At 39.9% G+C, this 21,239-nt stretch overlaps 2 protein-coding genes across 6 annotated transcripts in view; one reads left to right on the top strand and one right to left on the bottom strand.

The window, feature by feature from the left end:
* DYRK4 (dual specificity tyrosine phosphorylation regulated kinase 4) overlaps positions 1-17,833 on the top strand; it is a 28,202-nt gene extending 10,369 nt beyond the window's left edge. The window contains exons 6-11 of one of the 2 annotated variants that reach the window (XM_059403775.1): positions 1,108-1,189; positions 3,766-3,938; positions 9,766-9,826; positions 13,373-13,502; positions 16,327-16,502; positions 17,209-17,833. In XM_059403775.1, coding sequence (XP_059259758.1) covers positions 1,108-1,189; positions 3,766-3,938; positions 9,766-9,826; positions 13,373-13,502; positions 16,327-16,502; positions 17,209-17,453 — 867 coding nt within the window. In that variant the 3' untranslated portion in view covers positions 17,454-17,833. Of the gene's footprint in view, positions 1-1,107; positions 1,190-3,765; positions 3,939-9,765; positions 9,827-13,372; positions 13,503-16,326; positions 16,524-17,208 lie in introns of both variants that reach the window. The other variant, XM_059403774.1, reaches the window with a different exon arrangement.
* A 64-nt stretch (positions 17,834-17,897) lies between these two features.
* AKAP3 (A-kinase anchoring protein 3) overlaps positions 17,898-21,239 on the bottom strand; it is a 33,660-nt gene continuing 30,318 nt past the window's right edge. For 3 of the 4 annotated variants that reach the window (XM_059403768.1, XM_059403767.1, XM_059403769.1), the window contains one exon: positions 17,899-19,664. In XM_059403768.1, the coding sequence (XP_059259751.1) occupies positions 19,509-19,664 (156 nt within the window). In that variant the 3' untranslated portion in view covers positions 17,899-19,508. Of the gene's footprint in view, positions 19,665-21,239 lie in introns of all 4 variants that reach the window. The other variant, XM_059403770.1, reaches the window with a different exon arrangement.

Raw genomic sequence — 21,239 nt, 5'->3', positions numbered from 1 at the left:
GGAGGGGTGGGGTGTAGGGGAATGCAGTAGCTGGGTGATGGGCATTAAGGAGGGCACTTCATATAATGAGCACTGGGTGTTATACACAACTGATGAGGCAATGAACTCTACTTTGGAAATGAATAATAGACTATATGTAAATTAATTGAATTTAAAAATTTTTTAAAAAAGATTCCAGGAGTTATTGACTCAAAGGATAGTTTTGATGAGCTGCTATGGCTTGATGCATCGATCCCCTCTCTAGAGCTATATTCTATTAAAATGATGGGAAGGCCTATGCCATTCAGTTATGGAACCTTTGCATTGGTCTGGAGACACACTGGTAATGTCTGCTTTTTACAGACTTGGGCTGATTGAAGTCTTCCAGTTAATATAGATATTCTTTAGGAAAGGAATATGGACTAAGTTTGATTTGTGGTGCCAGAGGCTTCAGACCTGGCCTGCTGGGTCATATCTAGAAAGTTAAGGGACTCAGTAAACAACTAATTCATCTGATACTCATGATAGTCAATTCATCTGATATTGAGAACTGTGAAAACATGACTTTTACTTTAAACTACAGCCCTAGGTAGTACACCCTTGTGTTCAGAAAGCCCAGGGGCTATGCTTCCTTAACCACAGCTCTCTGGGGAACCTGGTTTCACATTTTCCCCAAAGTCAGTGAAAGAATCACAACTCAAAATAAATTATTGCCTTTTTTTTAATCCATTATTGACATATCGGTATGTTGGAGGAACATTTACTGGAAACATTAGATTTAGTCAATGATATTTCTAAGGCCTTATGCAAGCAAGAGATAGAGTCAGGTGCTAAGGAGATAAAAATGGGGTTCAGGAGTTACACATTCTCTATGGGGAAGGAGACAAAATATGTTCAAAAGAAATACTTCCAGACAGCCAATGCTGGGTCAAAATAAGAGGTACAGACCACAGATTGAATGGGGTCAGAGGAGCGGGGAGAACATGGGGTCTGGAGATGTGGAAGGAGGCCAGCTTGGAGCTAGTCACGTTTTGAACTGGGTCCCAGAGGATGGTAGGCATTTTGGTAAGTAGCGTGTGTAGAGCAACATTATTAAAACCTGACATCTGTCTTTCTCCTCCTCTCTAGGAGAATATAGTGTTATACCAAAAGGGCCAAGTCTCTGTTAAAGTAATTGACTTTGGATCAAGTTGTTATGAACACCAGAAAGGTAGGCCCATTCTGATCCCTTTCTGAATTTTCCTATTGTGATTTCTTTCACTTACTGAAGGACCACTTCTGATGTGGGGTCACCTGGGAACTAGTATGGGCTCAGCCATAACAATTGCTGGTGTGATTTTGAACACGGTGTTTCACTTCTCTGAACCTAAGTCTCCTCATCTATAAAATGAGAAGATTGGACTCAAATTCTACAAGGGTCCTTTGCAGCTCTTAAATTCTGTATCTGGAATTACCCCAGAGCCCTGACCCCCGAAACTAACTAGATGTGCATCTAAATTACTAGAGGCCTCTGAAAACTTACAGCTCCCAGGGTCTCACCCCAGACGTACTGAATCTAAATTTCTGGGGGAGATCCCAGCAGTTTGCACTGTAGAACACACAGGGATTCTGAGGTTTGGGGTTCACGGACCCAAGCTCTCAAGACTATATTTTCTCCCAAGCTAGAATGCAGAAAACAGCGTTGGAGTACACTTGCACAAACATCACTGAACTTGATTTAAGTGCCTCTTCTTTTGACTTCTACCAAGTTTGATGGCAAGAGCATGTACCATTTAATAAACGCTGATGGAGTATCTTCTCTAGGTCTGTTACCATTCTGGTTACAGGAACAAAAAAAAACCAAACATGCCCTGTGCTCTGATTGCTTACAGTTCAGTGGAAGAAACAAAGATATGAAGGTAGCATGTACAGTGATTATGCGTATGGGCAGACTGTGCTAGGAGCATAGCAAAGAGGGGCTTGGGACCCGCCTTCAAGGTGGCAGGGCATGTCAGAGGAAGCCTCCTGAGGCCAAAGAAAAGACTACCAGATGGTTGTTTCCACATATTCTGCAGTACTACTTTTGAAGACACACGTTTGTCTTTTATGTATGGAACCCATAAGAAATTCCAGCTATAAAACAGGCTGCCTCCCTCAGAGTACCCATCTGCTTACTCTTCTCAGCCATGAAAGCTGTGCAGCCTCTTGCCTTGGCTGCCTGGATGCTCCGAACAGAATGTGTAATGATCCTGTCCTTGCTTACAGAGAGTCATTTCCCCCTTTCTGTATCTTTTGCGTTCCCTTTATCTTTATTTTAACCATGAGGCTGTATAGAGTATGGATACTAGACTTGAACGGTCTGAGTTCAAATCCCAGCTCTGCCACTTATCACTGAATGACCTTGATAATTTCCTGAATCTTTGTATGCCCCAGTTTTCTCATTGTAAGATGGGGACAGTAATAGCACCTGCTTCACAGGATTGTTGAAAGACTGAGAGTTGCTTTCTATAAAGCACTTGGAATAGTGCCTGGCACATGGTAAAGATTTCTCTTTTAAGATTTTATTTATTTATTTGACAGAGAGAGAGGGAGAGAGCACAAGCAGGGAGAGTGGCAGGCAGAGGGAGAGGGAGAAGCAGGCTCCCTGCTGAGCAGGGAGCCCAATGAGGGACTGGATCCCAGGCCCTGGGATCATGACCTGAGCCAAAGGCATGTTTCTTACCTGACTGAGCCACCCACACGTTAAGGATTATAGGAGTGTCCATTAAATCTATTTTTCAAAGTTATGCTGGGTATATATGTCCTTTGATTGCAAGGTACATCAAATACATTTTGTACATAGGCAACATGTAAATGTCATTTTTGTTATATCTTTACTTTGTTTTAAATCACAAAATTGTTGTTTTTTACTGTAACCAATCCAAACAACAGAGAAGTGACTACAGAATCCTTGCCCTGCCAGCATCTAGGTAAAGAATGTTAGCTTGCGAAGGTAACTATAGTGTCCTGTTTCTCTCACCTCTGAAAAATCTAGGCTCCCCACCATACTGTCTTCTGTATGGCTTCATCTGTTGAGACTCTGGGGCCCCTTCCTCCTATATGTTATACAACACAATGCACACGATATACTGAAGACACACTAGGAGTGTACACATTTTGCATGTTTCTTTTTCCATTTTACTATGACTCTTTCCTTGCCAAATCACAATACTTCCAGAAGATAGCTACCCAAAATTAACATGATAGTTTGAAAATTTAGCTTTATATTAATCTGTTTCCTCTTTTAATACAGTTTCATTGACTTAAATGTCCTTCCCTAGAACAATGCCTATGTTAAGAGTTCTGACCAATAAAGTGAGCATAGTAACACCATATGATAATCAGGTTGCTGTGAAGATTTGATGAGATTATACATGTACCTTGACTCAGAAGTGCTGGTCAGGGGCTCCTGGGAGGCTCAGTGGGTTAAAGCTTCTGCCTTTGGCTCAGGTCATGATCCCAGCGTCTTGGGATCTAGCCCCACATCGGGCTCTCTGCTCAGCGGGGAGCCTGCTCCCCTCCCCCCCACCCTCTCTCTGCCTGCCTCTCTGCCTACTTGTGATCTCTCTGTCAAATAAATAAATAAAATCTTAAAAAAAAAAAAAAAGAAGTAGTGCTGGTCAGCTGTATTTTCATCTCCCTGCAAAGCCTAGAGAGTGAAAAGGGGAGGGGAGTCTTAGTTATCCTCGACCTTCACCTGAGAAGGTATACTGGAGAAGTGTGTTTTGGAGAGAAGGATTTTACATGCTGGTTCTCTTTCTTTCCCAGTGTACACCTACATCCAAAGCCGGTTCTATAGATCCCCAGAGGTGATCCTGGGCCATCCCTACAACATGGCCATTGATATGTGGAGCCTGGGCTGCATCATGGCTGAGCTGTACACCGGATACCCTCTGTTCCCTGGGGAGAATGAAGTGGAGCAGCTGGCCTGCATCATGGAGGTGAGGGGAGGGCTGAAGTGCTACAGGATAGTACATAGCTTGCCCTCCCAAACACTGGGCTGCATCACAGTCGTTGTAGGGCAGTGGCCCGTGTGCTTTTTTGTTGTTGTTGGATGTTCCCTAAAAGTATCTTTGGAATTACGTGCACCTCTATACACTTTTGCCTTAACATCAAACATTTTTATCATACATTTAAGTAGTTGCAGAGGATGAAACTTCCACCATATTATGAAAGTGACATTTTATTTTTTTATTTCTATTTGTTTTTATTGTTTAATCATTTCAAAAATCTTATATAATTAACATACAGTGATATATTAGTTTCAGGTGTAATGACTCAGTAATTCTATAGATTACTCAGTGCTCAACATGAGAAGTGTATTCCTTATTTATTTATTTATTTATTTATTTGGGAGAGAAAGTACTTGCAAGCATGAATTGAGGGTGGGTGGGATGGGGAGGGGCAGAGGGAGAGAGAGAGAATTTTTTTTTTTTAAAGATTTTATTTATTTATTTGACAGACAGAGATCACAAGTAGGCAGAGAGGCAGGCAGAGAGAGAGGAAGGGAAGCAGGCTCCCCACTGAGCAGTGAGCCCGATGTGCGGCTCGATCTCAGGACCCTGGGATCATGACCTGAGCCGAAGGCAGAAGCTTTAAACCACTGAGCCACCCAAGTGCCCCGAGAGAGAGAATCTTAAGCAAGCTCCATGCCCAGCATGGAGCCCAACATAGGGCTCCATCTGATGACCCTGAGCTTACATCCTGAGCCAAATTCAAGAGTTGTATGCTTAACCAACTGAGCCACACAGGCACCCTGATAAGTGTATTCTTTTTTTAATTAATTTATTTATTTTCAGCATAACAGTATTCATTATTTTTTCACCACACCCAGTGCTCCATGCAATCCGTGTCCTCTATAATACCCACCACCTGGTACCCCAACCTCCCCCCCACCCCGCCACCTCAAATCCCTCAGACTGTTTTTCAGAGTCCATAGTCTCTCATGATTCACCTCCCTTTCCAATTTACCCCAACTCCCTTCTCCTCTCTAACACCCCTTGTCCTCCATGCTATAAGTGTATTCTTAATTCCCCTCATCTAGTTCGCCCATCCTTCATTCACCTCCCTTCTGGTAACCACCTGTTCTTTATAATTAAGAGTCTGTTTTTTTTTTTTCCTCATTTATCTTCGCTCATTTGTTTTGTTTTTAAAATTCTGAGTATAAGTGAAGCCGTATGGTATTTGTGTTTATCTGACTGACTTAGCTTTATATTCTGTTCATATATTCTGTTTATATTGTGTTTTTCTGACTTAGCATTATATTCTGTAAATCCATCCATGTTGTTGCAAGTGGCAGGATTTCATTCTGTTTTGTAGCTGAGTAATATTCTGTATACCACATCTATATATACACACCACATCTTTGTATATGTATGTATACCACATCCATATATATACCATAATATATATATGCACCACATCTTCTTATATATATACATCTCTCTCTCTAAATACACACACACACACACACACACACACACCCCGCATCTTTATCCATTCATCTATTGATGGACAACTTGGGTTGTTTCCATAATTTGGCTATTGTAAATAATGCTGCAATAAACATAGGGGTGTGTTTATCTTTTCAAATTAGTGCCTTTGTATTCTTTGGGTAAATACCCAGTAATGGAATTACTGGATCATATGGTAATTATGTTTTTAATCTTTTGAGGAACCTCCATACTGTTTTCCAGAGTGGCTGCACCAGCTTGCATTCTCTCCAACAGTACACGAGTATTCCTTTTTCTCTACATCCTTGCCAACAGTTGTTGTTTCTTGTGTGTTTTATTTTAGCCATTCTGACAGGTGTGAGGTAACATCTCATTGTGGATTTTATTTGCATTTCCCTGATGATGAGTGATATTGAGTATCTTTTCATGTAACTGTTGATCATCTGTATGTCTTCTTTGGAAAAATATCTATTTATGTCTTCTGTCCATTCTTAATTGGATTATTTATTTTCTAGATGTTGAGTTGTGTAAATTCTTCATCTATTTTGGATACTAACACTTTATTAGATATGTCCTTTACAAATATCTTTTCTTATTTGGGAGATTGTCTTTCAGTTTTGTTGATTGTTTCCTTTGCTGTGCAAGAAGTATCTTATTCTGATGTAGTCCCAGCAGTTTATTTTTGCTTTTATTTCCCTTGCCTTAGGAGACAGATCTAGAAAAATGTTGCTATGGCTGATGTCAGAGAAATTACTGCTTATGCTCTTTTCTAGGATTTTTATGGGTTCAGATCTCACATTAGGTTTAATCCATTTTAAGTGTTTTTGTGTATGGTGTAAGAAAGTGATGCATTTTCATTCTTTTGCATGTTGCTGTCCAGTTTTCTTAACACCATTTGAGTCGATCTAGAAAATGGGAATTTGGGATGTATCGATGCATAGATAGATAATAGGTAGAAATTAGATAGATAATTAAGAAGACTAACATAAATATATACTACATATACTTACACATATAGAATATATAAATAAATATGTGTATATGTATATATATATATATATATATAGAGAGAGAGAGAGAGAGAGAGAGAGAAATTAGATTTTTGTTCATAGTCCAAATATCTTTGTTCACTGGTATAATCCTGTCTTTTTTCCATTGCATATTCTTGCCTCTTTTATCAAAGATTAATTGACCATATAGTCATAGGTTTATTTCTGGGCTTTCTATTTGGTTCCTTTGATCCATGTGACTATTTTTGCACTAGCACTGTACTGTTTTGATTACTATACCTTTATAGTTTATCTCAAAATCTGGTATTGTGAGATGTCCAGTTTTGTTCTTCTTTTTCAAGACTGCTTTTCCTATTTGGGGTCTTTTGCAGTTCCATATAAATTTTGGGATTATTTGTTTTAATTTTGTGAAAATGCTGTTTGTATTTTGATAATGATTACATTAAATTATATATTGCTTTGGATAGTATAAGATACACACACACACACACAAACACACACATATATTTAACAGTATTTATTCTCCTAATCTTTGAACATGGAATATTTTTCCATTTGTTTGTATTGTTTTCAATGTCTTTCATCAGTGTTTTAGAGTTTTTAGAGTACAGGTCTTTCTTTTTTTTTTTTATGTTTAGTTAGCACTGTATAGTACATCATTAGTTTTTGATGTAGTGTTCAATGATCCATTAGTTGCATGTAACACCCAGTGCTCATCACAACACGTGCCCTCCTTAAACCCATCACCCTGTTACCCTATCCCCCAATGACCCTACTCTCTGAAACCCTCAGTTTGTTTCCCAGGGTCCATAGTCTCTCATGGTTTGTCTCCATCTCTAATTTCTCCTCCTTCAGATTTCCCTCCCTTCCCCTATGGTCCTCCATGCTGTTGCTAATGTTTCACATACGAGTGAAACCATAATAATTGTCTTTCTCTGCTTGACTCATTTCCCTCAGCATATTCCTTTCCAGTTCCATCCATGTTGATGCAAATGGTATATATTCATCCTTTCTGATGGTTGAGTAATATTCCAATGTGACACACACACACACACACACACATATGTAAATAGAATCACATCTTCTTTATCCATTCATCTGTTGAAGGGCATCTGGGCTTCTTCCGCAGTTTGGCTATTGTGGACTTTGCTGCTATGAACATTGGTGTGCATGTGCCCCTTCTTTTCACTACATTTGTATCTTTGGGGTAAATATCTAAAAGTGCAATTGCTGGGTCGTAGGGTAGCTCTATTTTTAACATCTTGAAGAACCTCCATACTGTTTTCCAGAGTTGGAAACAGAACTAGCTTGCATTCCACTAACAGTGTAAAATGGTTCCCCTTTCTCCGCATCCTCAACCAACATTTGTTGTTTCTGTTTTGTTAATTTTTGCCATTCTAACTGATGTAAGGTGGTATCTCATTGTGGCTTTGATTTGTAATTCCCTGATGGCTAGTGATGTTAAGCATTTTTTCATCTTTTATCTCTTTGGTTAAGTTTATTCTTAGATATTTTAGTATTTTGGTGCAATTGTTTTCTTAATTTCTCTTTCTGCTAGAATAGTGACATTTTAAAATTAAACTATTATACCAGTCTTTCAAATGTACTCAGAAATACGTAAAAACCAGAGATAACACCTATCCAAATCTATGTATTGTTCAGTCAGTAGTCATTCACTATCCCAGCTTTCTGGAAAGAATATCTTCCAATAAGAAGTCTTTCCAAGACTCACTAAGTCAAACTGAGAAAGTCAGTTATCATATGGTTTCACTTACTTGTGGAACATAAGGATTAGCATGGAGGACACTAGGAAAAGGAAGGGGAAAATGAAGAGAGGGAAATCAGAGTGGGAGATGAACCATGAGAGACTATGGACTCTGGGAAACAAATTGAGGGTTTTAGAAGGGAGGGGTATGGGGGGGATGTATAAGCCTCGTGATGGGTATTAAGGAGGGTATGGATTGCATGGAGCACTGTGTGTTATAAGCAAACAATGAATCATGGAACACTACCTCAAAATCTAATGATGTACTGTGTGGTGACTAATATAATATTAAAAAAAGACTCATTGTATGATGATTTATTATGTATTCTTAAAAGCATCGTGTTATGGAGCTAAATTAGACAAAACAGGAGAAAATAGCCCTAAAAATTAGAAATTTCATATTTTAGATATTTTGACTATGAACAAAGATCTAATTTCCCTTTCTCCATATGTATATATACACACATATATATATATATACATATGTATACATATATACATAGGCGTGTGTGTATGTGTATGTTAGTCTCCCTAATTATCTAATATCTGTTTATCTGTCTATCCATCCCAAATTTCTATTTTCTAGATCGACTCAAAGTAATAGCTGGTCAGAGAAACACACACATAAACTTGAGAATTATTAAACATAGTTTCATTTCATGATTGAAACTAATAAGTATTAACATAATTTAGGTGATAGTAGTTATAAATGATATCTATGATGGAATGAACACTGGCCTGGGAATCAGGAAAATGGAGCCTAGTCTGAGCTCTTTCTATTGGGCAAGTCAGTTCCCCCTTCTGGACCACTCTAAAATGAGATGATCAGAGTACTTGGCTTCTAAGGTTGATGACGAATGATTTAATGAAGCGTTCTTGAACCAATCCTGTTTCTAATACCAAGAAGAACGGGGAAGTATGGGATCTGGGTTGAGGTCCCCTTGGCCCAGAACTGATTCAGCTTCCTCCTCATCTCAGTGTCACTGAGACTGCGGAGGAGGAGGAGGATAGGGTTGTGCATGGATGTGGCTGGGAACCCAGCTGCAAGGATAGGTAACCCAGGGCTGAGGATGACACCTGTGCTCTGTCTCTGTGTATCCCTATAGGCTGCAGTGGGTAAAGGTGAATAAGTAAGTGGTGCACATTTCTTTTCTCATATAGTAGACTGATACTCATCTGGTGATTTCCACTTCTCAGAGTTGGGGTATGTCATTCCTTAATTCAAGGGTAGTCAGCACATACAATGGTTTATTTATTCTGACACTGAGATCTGGCCGCCATTAAAAGTTGGCTACCTCCAGTTGGTCTTAATGCTTATTTAGAATAACATGACTGATATTGATGCTCAGGATACTCTAAGAGCCCTAAATTAGGCGTCAGAAGACCTATGCTCTGGGCCTTTTTCTCATTGGCTTGAGGTTATCACTTAATATACCCGGATCCGGATCCTTATCTGTAGAAGCAAAATTTGGCCAAAGTCCCATCCAGCTCTAATGTGTGACTCCACAAGAGTGAACCCACTGCATTGTACTTGTTGAAGGTGCTGGGCCTGCCACCAACCCACTTCATTCAGACGGCTTCCAGGAGACAGACATTCTTTGGTAAGTCCCAGGTCTAATGCTCTTTCTCCAATTGTGATGATGAAGTCTCATAGACCTTGGAGGTACCCCCCACACCTAAACATCATTCAGTGCTCTTGCGCTGGGCCCATCCCAAAGGCAACCTGTGATTAGGAACTTCTGCTAGAAAAGGAAAACGTTGCTGAAAAGTGATTCCAGAAAGCACGATGGAAATGGGATGGGGAAGTCACATTGGAAAGGAGGTCTTGGCATAAAAATGACCAGGTTCCTGCTCAGAAGATCAGCAGAAATGGAAACTTCAAAGCCTATAATGATGCCCTTTCCTGTAAAGTCTCCTTGCTTCTGCAAGCAGCTTGCCCTTTCAATGTACTGTGCAGGGAAATCAAAGAACAGAAGCTTCTTTCTAAGAATAGTGGGAAATTTCTTTGCTACATTTTATGATTATTGAAACATCATTCTTTCCTGCTGAAAAATCTCTCAATCCTCCAAATCTTTTCTATGCCAGAATCATCACAACTTTGCTATAAAATGGGTAAATAAAGGCTGTTAGAACAGTTTGGCTGTGCACATGTTGCGACTTGCCAGTTATGTATAGGACAGTTACATAATTGCTGGAATTAAGCCTCCTCCATGGCCCCATGCTGCCCACCCCCCATCATAGTTCCCAGGCTCTGGATTTTCTGATCCTCTGCCTTTCTATTTGACTGGTGCTGTGAGACTGAAGGCAGATCAACAAGGTCCAAGGAGGCAGGGCTTCCAGAGCATTATGTACAAATAGATAAAGTCAGTCCCATATCTAAAATCCTTTCAAAGACCCACAAAAACCTAAGGGTTTATTATGTAGAAAAATCCATAGTGACTAGAAGTTTGGCCAAGTGGAATGAAGCCAGACATGAGATAGACACAGATACGGGCTCTGCACCATCTGGAATGACATTTTTGACCAGCCAGTCTCATCAGGATAGTTTCGAGGCTTCTATTGGTTGTGGAATCGCCATCGTTCCTAGCCCTTTCACCTCTTATTTCCACTCGAGTGCCTTCAAAATGGGGCAAATCTCTTACTTTCTTCCCACAGCTTGTCCTATCAATAAAAGAGTTAAAAATACCCTGATGGGGGAATTCCTGGACAAAAAGGTTTTAGTCCTGTTGATGGTCAGTCAGTATACATTGGTTCAGTCATGTGGGGATTAAAATGTAAGCTACTTCTGCACCATTTGGTAAAAAGCCCCTTCCACAGCTACAGGTTCCCTGGCCCCTTTCCCAGGACCCGTTGGACTCACCATTATCTAGAAACTAAAAGTTTAAGCCCTGGCAAGCAGAGAGGCCTCCATGACCCTGTTTCAGTACCAAAGCTATCATCATTTCTGATTGGTTAGTCCCTTGCCATTCTAATGGTTAAATCGTTGAGACATCATCTTGTAGTCATGGTTGGAGCTTCAAAACCTTCCGTTTGGGCACAGTCAGCATCCTGGCTGCCTTTGAACAGTGTCCATGCACTAACCCTTCTTCTAGAGTAGTCTGATGGGAGGCAGGAAGATCCAGCTGACTTGTTTGTAACATACATAGAACAATGCAACTGGTCTTTTAATTCCAGATATGCTTTTAGCATTCATCACTTCTAATTTAACCTTCTGGATTTCAAAGGATTTAGGGGAAAAAAAGAGGATATTGTTGTTCCCTCTTGCCAAAGGCATTGTGGGAAGAGCTATATCTTAAGCCTATAACACTAAATTTAAGATTATACTTTCAGTGTCCTTCTGAAAGTAAAGGGATATAGGGCATCTTGGTAAGAGGGTCTGGTTCATAGAGAAAATGGTTTTTATCATCAGTGAGGCTTTAGAATAATGATGTGGTTTTGGTAGCAATATCCACATGACTTCAATTCCTGCATAAGAAAGGGCTTTATCGGGATGGGCATCTTCTTCAGCATTGCCCAAACTTTATCTGATTATAAGAATCAGTTGGAGACATGACAAAAATGCTAAATTTTATGATCTTCCTGTGTAACCTATGATATAGCAGATTTGAGGTGGGGTGGAAGAGTCTGTTATGTTTTTGGCGAACGATCTTTGTGATTCTTTTGATAAGTTTGAGAAGCAGTTCACCTCAACTCTTGACTCTCCCTTCCCCAGATTTGGGCTGCCAACAGCTCCTCAACCCCCAGCTACTTGTAGTTTACACCCCCTGTTAGCAGCAAAATGATGTTGCTTCAAAGGCAGTAAGATATTTAGGTGTTCCAGGTCACAGGAAGGGGATGGAGAAATAAAGATTTATTAAATATGGGGGAGTGTCAGAGAGGTGAGGGAAACATGTACAAGAAAAACAATTACGTAGTGATTACTTTAGGAGCTGTCATTTATGCCTGTGAGCCTGAATATCCAGTCTTTTGTAAAAGAGCAACGTAGGATCCAATGGGAGCACTGGTGTCATAGTCAAAAAGGAAAAGGGGTTTGTAGGAGTTCTGTAGGAGTTCACAGTACCTATGCCCTATGCAATATCCCCAGCTCATTTTTATGTCTGTAAATATACATACCCATGTTTGTCTATACACACATATACAAATTCGTGGTCTCTTCTAGGAATTCAGTGTGAGCAGATGTTCTTTTTCAGGCCCCACATGTTGCACTGATTACAAAAGTAATAGAAGGGCTTCATTATGCACCTCCTAGAATATGGCATGTGAATCCCACTGAGTTTTTGTGAGGAGTCAGTACAATGTGTAAACTGTGTGTGTATATTCACATCTATCCATATGCAAATTTACAAGGTGTGAGCATAAGTGGTCACTTTTTCTAAACATGCATAACTTTTCTGAACATGATGTCCAGATGAGTGACCTCACCTTCAAAGCACTGCATAGAATATTCTAGGGAAACCTCTGGAGCCATCTCCAGGACTTCTTTCCAGGCATGATAAATACATTTGGTGAGAGTTTTAATCAATAAAAATAACTGAAAGAAGTCATTTCCAAGCTGTATCTTAAGCAACAAACCAAGTTTAATCATTCTAATTTATGGACAGAATTTTGATGTGGCTATAAAAAAGTAATGAGATTGATTTGCTTGTGTGGCTTATAAAAGGGTTCTGAAAGCAGATGACTCTCCTACAATGACTTTCTTATTATACTTCCATATTCTTATTTTATTGGGTTAGTGGGAAAGGAGCAAGGGCATAGATAATCCAAGAATAGACAATACCTTTTTTTGTTCAGAGCTGAGTGTTTTTGTCACTTCAGATTTATTTTATTATTATTATTATTCATTATAATTATTATTGTACCCTGGTTAAGGTTAAGCCATTTGGTTTGGGGAGGTGGGAAGGAGGCTCAGAACATATTGAATGGGGGAAAATTATTTGTAAAGGTTAATTGCATTCATTGCATAATCTATATATGACTCTTTCCATCTGAGATGGAAGTCATGTGTTTGTGTGTGGAGGAGGGGGCTAGTGTGACAGATCTAGAGCTGCAAAGACCCCTCCAAGAAACAGCATGGTTGAGTGAACAGCTTGATGTGACTAATGTATATTAACACATGGAACTAAACACAGAATGTTGTATCTCTAAAGATTCCAAAGGTTTTCCTAAAAATATGACCAACAACAGGGGGAAAAAAAGATACCCGGATTCCAAGGATCTCACGGTGGTGCTGAAAACCTACGACACAAGCTTCTTGGACTTTCTCAGAAGGTGTTTGGTGTGAGTTTGCAAGGGTGTCTTTGCCTCTGGGTTTCCTCTTAAAACACTGTATTTTCCCACATGTTTGCTGGTGAAAAGTCTGGGGCTGGAACATAGTTATAAAAATAAAAAATACTGACCATAGAGCTTGAAAGTCTGTAGAATACTTTCCCTTATCAGACTGTTCTCTTCTGTTCCTGGGTGATTAGCAGGGCAGAGGATTTGCTTCATTTTGAGATGTGGAAGCTGAGGCTCAATGACTTACCCTGGATTAGTGTGTGGGTAGAGTTTGCCTTCTTGTTCTCAGACTGCCTGGGCAGCAAAGTTATAGACCAGTTCTAAATAGCTTCTGCTTCAGGAACTGAGGTAAACCTCTTGCATGTTGTAACTGTTTGCATACACACCCAGTGTATGGTTTCCACCCCTCCTTCCCCTAGGATTCACAGCCTAAATGAAAGGATTAGGGAAGGGATGGTTTATAAAGCATTTATTATGTACAGCTTTTTTAGAATCTGTATGCTAATTCTGACTCTTAGAAATTAGGTTCTGTATTTTGATGAAGTCATAATGAAAAAAAAGGAATAGTACATAAAGCATTTAGAATAATGCCGAGTGTTTCAAAAACACTAGCTCTTGTCACTCTTTTAAAAGAGGTTTTGCAAGTGTGTCTCCACTAAATGGCAAATAGATTAGCCACGTGATATTTGGTCAGTCATTGTCTCTCTCTGGGCCTCAGTTTCTTTTTCTTTATAATGTATTCCTAAGGTGCCTTTTTAGCTGTATCAATCCTATAATTGTTAAGCATTTTTGAAACCATATGTTTATATGCTCTCATTCCTCCAGAGGGATGGAGTAGTTTTAGCAAAATACTCTTCTTGTATTTGTGCTCTCTGGGAATTAAGCTACTGGCTCAGCGGACAGGCCACCAAGTACTGCTGGAAGTTTTCCCATCTAGGGAGTCATGCTATTCATCTTAAGAATGGAGCTAGAGAAGGATCCTATCCATTACCTCCATCCCCCTACCCCAGCCTTTTGCTGAGGCTAGAGAATGAATGTGCATTAACATTAATGTGCATTAACTACAGAATGAATGTGCATAACAGAATGAATGTACGTATCATATAAAGTGACAGAAACTCACTACTGAGATGGAGATGAATTAACCAGAAACCCCAACCATCCAGAACACAGTTCAGAACCAAGAAAGAAATTTTCTTTTTTAGTGTGAAGGGCTGGTTGCTTACAACTTGCAAGAGGTGATCAAGCTAATGGGGCGTATTACCTTATCCTCTTTTTTCCCTAATTAGCATATTTTTGGAATGACAGACTAAACATTTTGAGTTAAATTTAAGAGGGGTATATGTAAAGTCCTATGTCAAGCTTTTGTAGGCCAACTTGAGAAATTCAGGAGAGGGGAGTTATAGCTCAGCAGCAGTTCATTTGAAAAAGAACTGGGAGCTTGAGTTGCTTATGACCTTATAAATCTAGAATATTAATGCCATCTACCTGCAGCTAGAAGCCATTCCCAGCATGATGGACACCAGTAAGACAACAGCTGAAATTTCCTATCTAGAAAGGTGACAACCTAGGAAGGCGACAACCCTATTATAGGACCACACTTAGTAGTGATGTACATGTGTTTGGATAGTTGGACGATTGTGACATAAAAGATTAGTTGTCTCATTCTGTATACAGTAGGCACCCCCCACCTCTGCCCCAGTTTTGCTTTCTGTGGCTTCAGTTACCCGTAGTCAACTGCAGTCCAGACACAGATGGACTTTCTGATGTCTTGTCAGAAAGCCACCACTAGCCTAGCACTACGTCACCCTGCCTCTGTCCTTCACCTCACTTCATCTCATCACATAGACATTTTATCACTTCACATCATAAGCAGGGTGAGTATAGGACTAAAAGATATTTTGAGAGGGAAAGACCACATTCACATTTTTACTATAGTATATTGTTATAATTGTTCTATTCCATTATTAGTTATCATTGTGAATATATTGCTGTGCCTAATTTATAAATTAAGTTTTATCATAGGTATGTATGTATAGGAAAGAACATAGTAAATGTGGAGTTTTATCCTATCTGTGCTTTCAGGCATCCATGGGGGTTAAGTTACCCCATGGGTAAGGGAGGACTATTGTAATGTTAATGGGTAAAATTAGAACCTGGGTCAAAGTTACTAGTGTCAAAGTTCCTGGGAAGTGTGAATTTTGGATCAATAGAAATGAACTTTGAAGAATTGTTTTTTATCAAGATTGGAATAGCTAATTCTGTAACTAAGCTCCTTGTCACTAAAAATACTCCAGAATGGCAGAAGGATTCAATGTTGAAGGTTCTGTCAGATGCCTTTTGTTTGGCTAAACTATACCCAAATCTCCTTATAATATTAATATTCTAGCACTCTGTCATGTTGTATAAGATATATTTGAAGGCCCAGATTTTGTAGTTTGGAACTTGAAATTAAGCATCTCTTTGTTTTGATCTCAGTTTATTGAGATGGTTAAGATTGGTTAAGATATGGTTAAGATTTTCTACAATATTTCTTGAGCAAGAAATCCTAGGAACCCTGGAAGATTTGGGCTCTAATATATTCCCTGGTTTGTCATGCAAATTTCACACAAAGATTGTCTTTATAATCGCTTCCAGGTACTTTTTATATGTTGTAATCTCTATTCTAAGATGATGTCTTTGAGTTATAATATGGTTTAAATGGGTTCTTTAAGAATGAACCATTTTTATTATATCTTATTTAGGTTCTTTTTTGGGGTCTTTTAAAATGTTTTCAACATTAGAAAGGGAAGCAAAACAATAACCCATGCTGGGCTTTGTTATATAGATGGGAACCTTCTCTTCGCATGACCCCTGACCAGGCCCTCAAGCATGCTTGGATTCATGAGCCACGGAATCTCAAACCACGGTCCAGGCCCCAGACCCTGAGGAAAGCCAGTCTCTGTCTCCCCTCTGAAACTCGGAAGGCCAAGATTCAAGGGCATCATCACTTGGACGTAAAAGGTACAGCTCTTCAAATAGCCAGTCCTCCTCCTGTAGTCCAGGGCTTGGGTATCTCTAGAGGATTCCTGTCAATTTCTCTGAACTCAACCTTGGATAATTATTCTGACTACATCACTACTTGCCAGCCATTTCTCACTTTTGAGATTTAACCTGATTCAGGAGACTCGTGGGTTTGCTTCTTTCTTGCCCCCTTGTCATCACAAATTTCCACTTTTCTCCTGTCTTCAATTCCCTTTCTCCTCCTTTCTTTTCTTTCACTGTGTCCTCCTCTGCCCAACCTAGAACTACCTTTTGAATTTTTATCAGACAGGGTATAGCATTATGCAGGTATCTTTTATATGCAATATGGCCTCATGGTTTTGTTTATGGTTACCAGGCTCAGGTTGCTTGGGATTAAATTCTGGCTCTACCACTTACCATGTGTGGGCCCTTAGGCAATTTAGTTAACCACTCTGTGTCTCAGTTTTTTCATTTATGAGAAAGGGAATAATGTCCATTTTCTATGGTTGTGGAAAGGATCAGAGAAATTAATAAATGTAACTAAGCACGGGCATTAGTCTAAGCATTATTCATTTGTAAAGCACATAGAATGTGTGTTTTCATATCATTACAACCAGGATTTTCCCAAAGTGATTTACAGTCTAATGGGGAGAATATAATTCACATCTGAACACGAGTTCTTTCTGTCTTCTCTCACCTTCGGCAGAGCTGATCATCAAAGAAGACACTACAGACAAAATAAAATGTGGCCTCACTAAGCAGGTTCAGAATTCGGGTGATCAGCAGGGCTCTCTGCAGCAGGCAGCTAAAGTTGACCCGCTGCCTCAACTAACAGAAGCTTCCGGAAAGCCAGAGGCATTTGTTGGACCAGAAGAGTCCAAGACCTCCCCAGGAAAACAAAGTAAAAACTCATCACCCAAGAACATGAATATTTTACCACCTATTGTATGACCCTTGCTGAAAGTGTGTCCTGTTCCTTTCCACCAATGATTTGTATCAGAGACAGCACTTATATTGTACAATATTTCAGATTGTTTTTTCATGCATAAAGGTTTGTTTAAAAAAAAAAAACTTTATTCACATGGCCAGTTAGCATGATTCCTATTATGATGAGAATGTCCTTGCACCTACACTCCCTCCTTATGCCCTGAACCAGATAAAATGATGTATGTATATGGGGGCGGAGGGGTAAGCACTCAATGTCATAGCGTCAAGACAGCTAACCTGTTAGGATTCTTGTTTGAAATGAGAAACTAGTTTTTCACAATCTCTATATGATTCTAATTATAGAACAGATACAATTTTATAAGAAATTTCTTAAGATCATAACCTCATAAACAACATAGAAAATATACCTGGCTTTAGAGTTTTCATTTTAATTACTGTGTAATATTTCATGAAGGAAGACAGCAGATAATTAAAGCAGTGGGTTTGGATAAAATCGCTGAATTTAGCTTGTAACTAGGTTCAGCAACAGAGGACATTTATTTGTTTACGTAATTGGGGAATCAGGGCGGGTAAGTGTGATTTCAGACATTGTAGAGTCTAAAAATTCAGATGAGGTCATAGGGCTCAGATTCCCCCTCAGCCCTTCTTCTTTTTGTGGTTTTCATTCTAAAGACAAGTTCTGCCCAGAAGTTAAAGTGACCACCTTTGTCTAGTCAAAAGATGCAGTGCTGGCAGGAAAATCTCAGAAATGACTGGACTTGAACCAGGCACTACGTCTGAGATATTGGGATCCTGTGATCAGACGGGTTGGGTCGCAAGTCCACACTATGAAGATGGTGGCACCACGGAGTAGGGGACAGATTATTTCCCAGAGGAGGGGTAGCTGAATAAACAACAGGATATATTCACTCATCCATCATCCTCAAAATCTCTTTTATTTGGTTTTCTAGTTCTTCTCTATATGAATATATAATCTCTATATGATTCTAATTGTAGAACAGATATAATTTTATAAGAAACTTCTTAAGATCATAACCTCATAAACAACATGGAAAATATACCTGGCTTTATAGTTTTCATTTTAATTACTGTGTAAAAGTTCACGAAGGAGGACACCAGATAATTGAAGCAGCGGGTTTGGATAAGATCACCCAGGAGAGGTGAAACAGAATGAGAATAGCAGAGGGTCAAAAGAGAGTAGGAAAGATAAATATGCCGGGGGTGACGGAGTTAACTAGAGTCCCCAAGAGATGTAAAACAAAACAAAACAACCCAAAAATTAGAAACCAAAGGAGAAAAGTTTCTAGAAAGATCAATAAAATTCCAGAGAAAGGTCAGGATAAGAATAGAAAATGCCCTATTAAGTGGGGTGATATGGATATTAAATGGGAGAAGTGTCCTAACAGGTGACTTCCTAGGACCTATCCCAGGTCCTAGAGCCAGAAAAGTACAGAATTGGCAATAGAATTCAGATCTTCTGGATCTTTTTTGACACTATCTATCTTCAACCATGGATAAAGTGGAGGGAGACAAGTGTTCTGCAACTCTACAGAGACAGGAGAAGCAGCCATGTCCTCAATATCATAATTAGAATGACTCAGGCTGAATAGAGAATATGCTGTGATTTACATGGTTATAAAATAAATTGTAACTGCTTATTCTTGGGAACACTTTAAGGCAGGGGATCTTCAAGTTGCGGACTCGATCGGATACCTAGAAATAGGATGAATGACCTTAGCCAGGGCCTCTCAGGACAGCATTATTTTTCTTCTGCTATCCCTCTGATAATTTTTTAATCCCTGAAGTTTCTTTACCTCATTGTCCCATTGGATCCCAAGGAAACCAAACACCGGGAGCCCTTTAATTGTAATTTTTTTTAATCTTGTGTCCTTGCTTGCATGGACAGGAAAATCTGCAAAATCCAGTGGCTAGCATAAGATGACATGTCTTTGATGTGAGTGGTATGAAGATAATGTTAGGGCTCTGTAAGGATATGGAGAGGGGAGCTGTGGAGGTACTAAGGGAGGGGAAAGGGGGAAAGCAGTAGGTGGGCGCCGATTACAGGTTCACCATCAGCCAGTCCAGCAGCTGCAGTCGCGTAACATTTCCCACCGCCTCATCCAGCTGTCGCTCCTTCTCATAGCGCAGCACTGACTGCAGGACCTCACCTACGCTGCGTCCTTTGTCCACAGCAGCAGCCGAGAGCTGAAGTAGCTGTGGAAAGGAAAGAAAAGCAGTAGTAGAGGGGCAGAGCATCCTGGAGCAGATGAGAAAGGGCCTGCCAAGGCTAGAACAAAGAGGCTGGGCAGACCTTGGAAAACAGCAGTGATGCTAAGACGACCTCCATAACTGGAAAGTATGCAGCCTGTCAGACAGAAGAGATGTTAGCATCCACCTGGCCATCATAGGGAACATACAATTTCCCAGTAAGACTAAATCTTTCTGCTTCCAGTGGGTGTTTGGTCAATGGTGGTCCCGTTTTCTAAGAATTCTAAAGTTCTTAAGTTCACTGTAATGTCACAAAACAGTCTCCATCATCGTCCCAAAGCCAGACAAGGGCGGGGGGGGGAAATAGCCAGAGGACAAATGCATGTGGTGCTTTCCAGGCCCCACAGAACAAACAGCTGAGAATGCTCAGAGATCCATTCAGGCCCTGGAAGGTGCAGCCAGAAAGGTGGAGAGACTTGTCAGTAATACAGTGCTAGAAATTAGCAGAAGCAACATGCATGCCCAGGTCTGGGAACCCTATGTTTAGCTCTCGCGCCAAGCTCTAAATGGGAAAAATGAGCCAAAGCAAACATTCTAGCCATATGAATACAGTACACTGGCGTTCTTCTAGGTAACCAGATTTTTAAAAAAAGATTTTATTTGTCAGAGAGAGAGGAACGAGAGCGAGCACAGGCAGACAGAATGGCAGGCAGAGGAAGGAGAAGCAGGCTCCCTGCCAAGCAAGGAGCCCGATGTGGGACTTGATCCCAGGACGCTGGGATCATGACCCGAGCCTAAGGCAGCTGCATAACCAACTGAGCCACCCAGCCACCAGTAACCAGATTTTTATTTTGTGTATTCTGCACCTGACTCTCGGAGACTGAAAAGGAAAACAAACAGGCCAAATATTAGGAGCTTTTCCAAAAGGGATGTTTCCATGAGAAAGACTGAAAGTACATATGCATGTTCTTAAAACAAATGGAAGGACGAAGTCTGAAGAAAGAAAGATAAAAGAAGAACCAAATGAATATTTTAGAACTAAAAAACACAAATCCAAATGGACTAAATAGAATGAAGATAAGAGAGGAAAGTCAGTGGTCAGTGAACTTAAAGACCGATTTGTAGAGAAAAACCACCACCACCACCAGCACCACACTGAACAACATGAGTGATTAAACTTCCTTCAGTTAAATCTCTTTGAAAAAATAAGAGCTCAGGGGCCTGTGACAGAATACCAAAGGTCTTACATTTATGTCGTTAGAATCCCAGGAGAGGAGAAAAGGGTGGTGCAGAAAAAACTCTTAAAGAAATAATGGATGAATGTTTCTCCAGTTTGCCAAAATATATAACTGACAAATTCAAAGAGCTCAGTGAGCCTAAAATAAGATAAACCCAAAGAAATCCACTTTAGCACCTGTCATAATTAAATTGCTAAAAATTAAAGAAAAAAATATGAAAGCAGCCAGAGAAAACACTGCATTATTTATAAGAGAACAATTCAAATAACAGCAGATTCCTGATCAGAAATCACAGAAATCAGAAGGAAATGACACAACACTCTGAAGCACTAAAAAGAACTGC

This window comes from Mustela nigripes, chromosome 6 (genome assembly GCF_022355385.1).
Source record: "Mustela nigripes isolate SB6536 chromosome 6, MUSNIG.SB6536, whole genome shotgun sequence".
Lineage (NCBI taxonomy): Eukaryota > Metazoa > Chordata > Mammalia > Carnivora > Mustelidae > Mustela > Mustela nigripes.
Note: the sequence above shows the minus strand (reverse complement) of the source record. Positions and strands in the feature narration are given on the sequence as shown.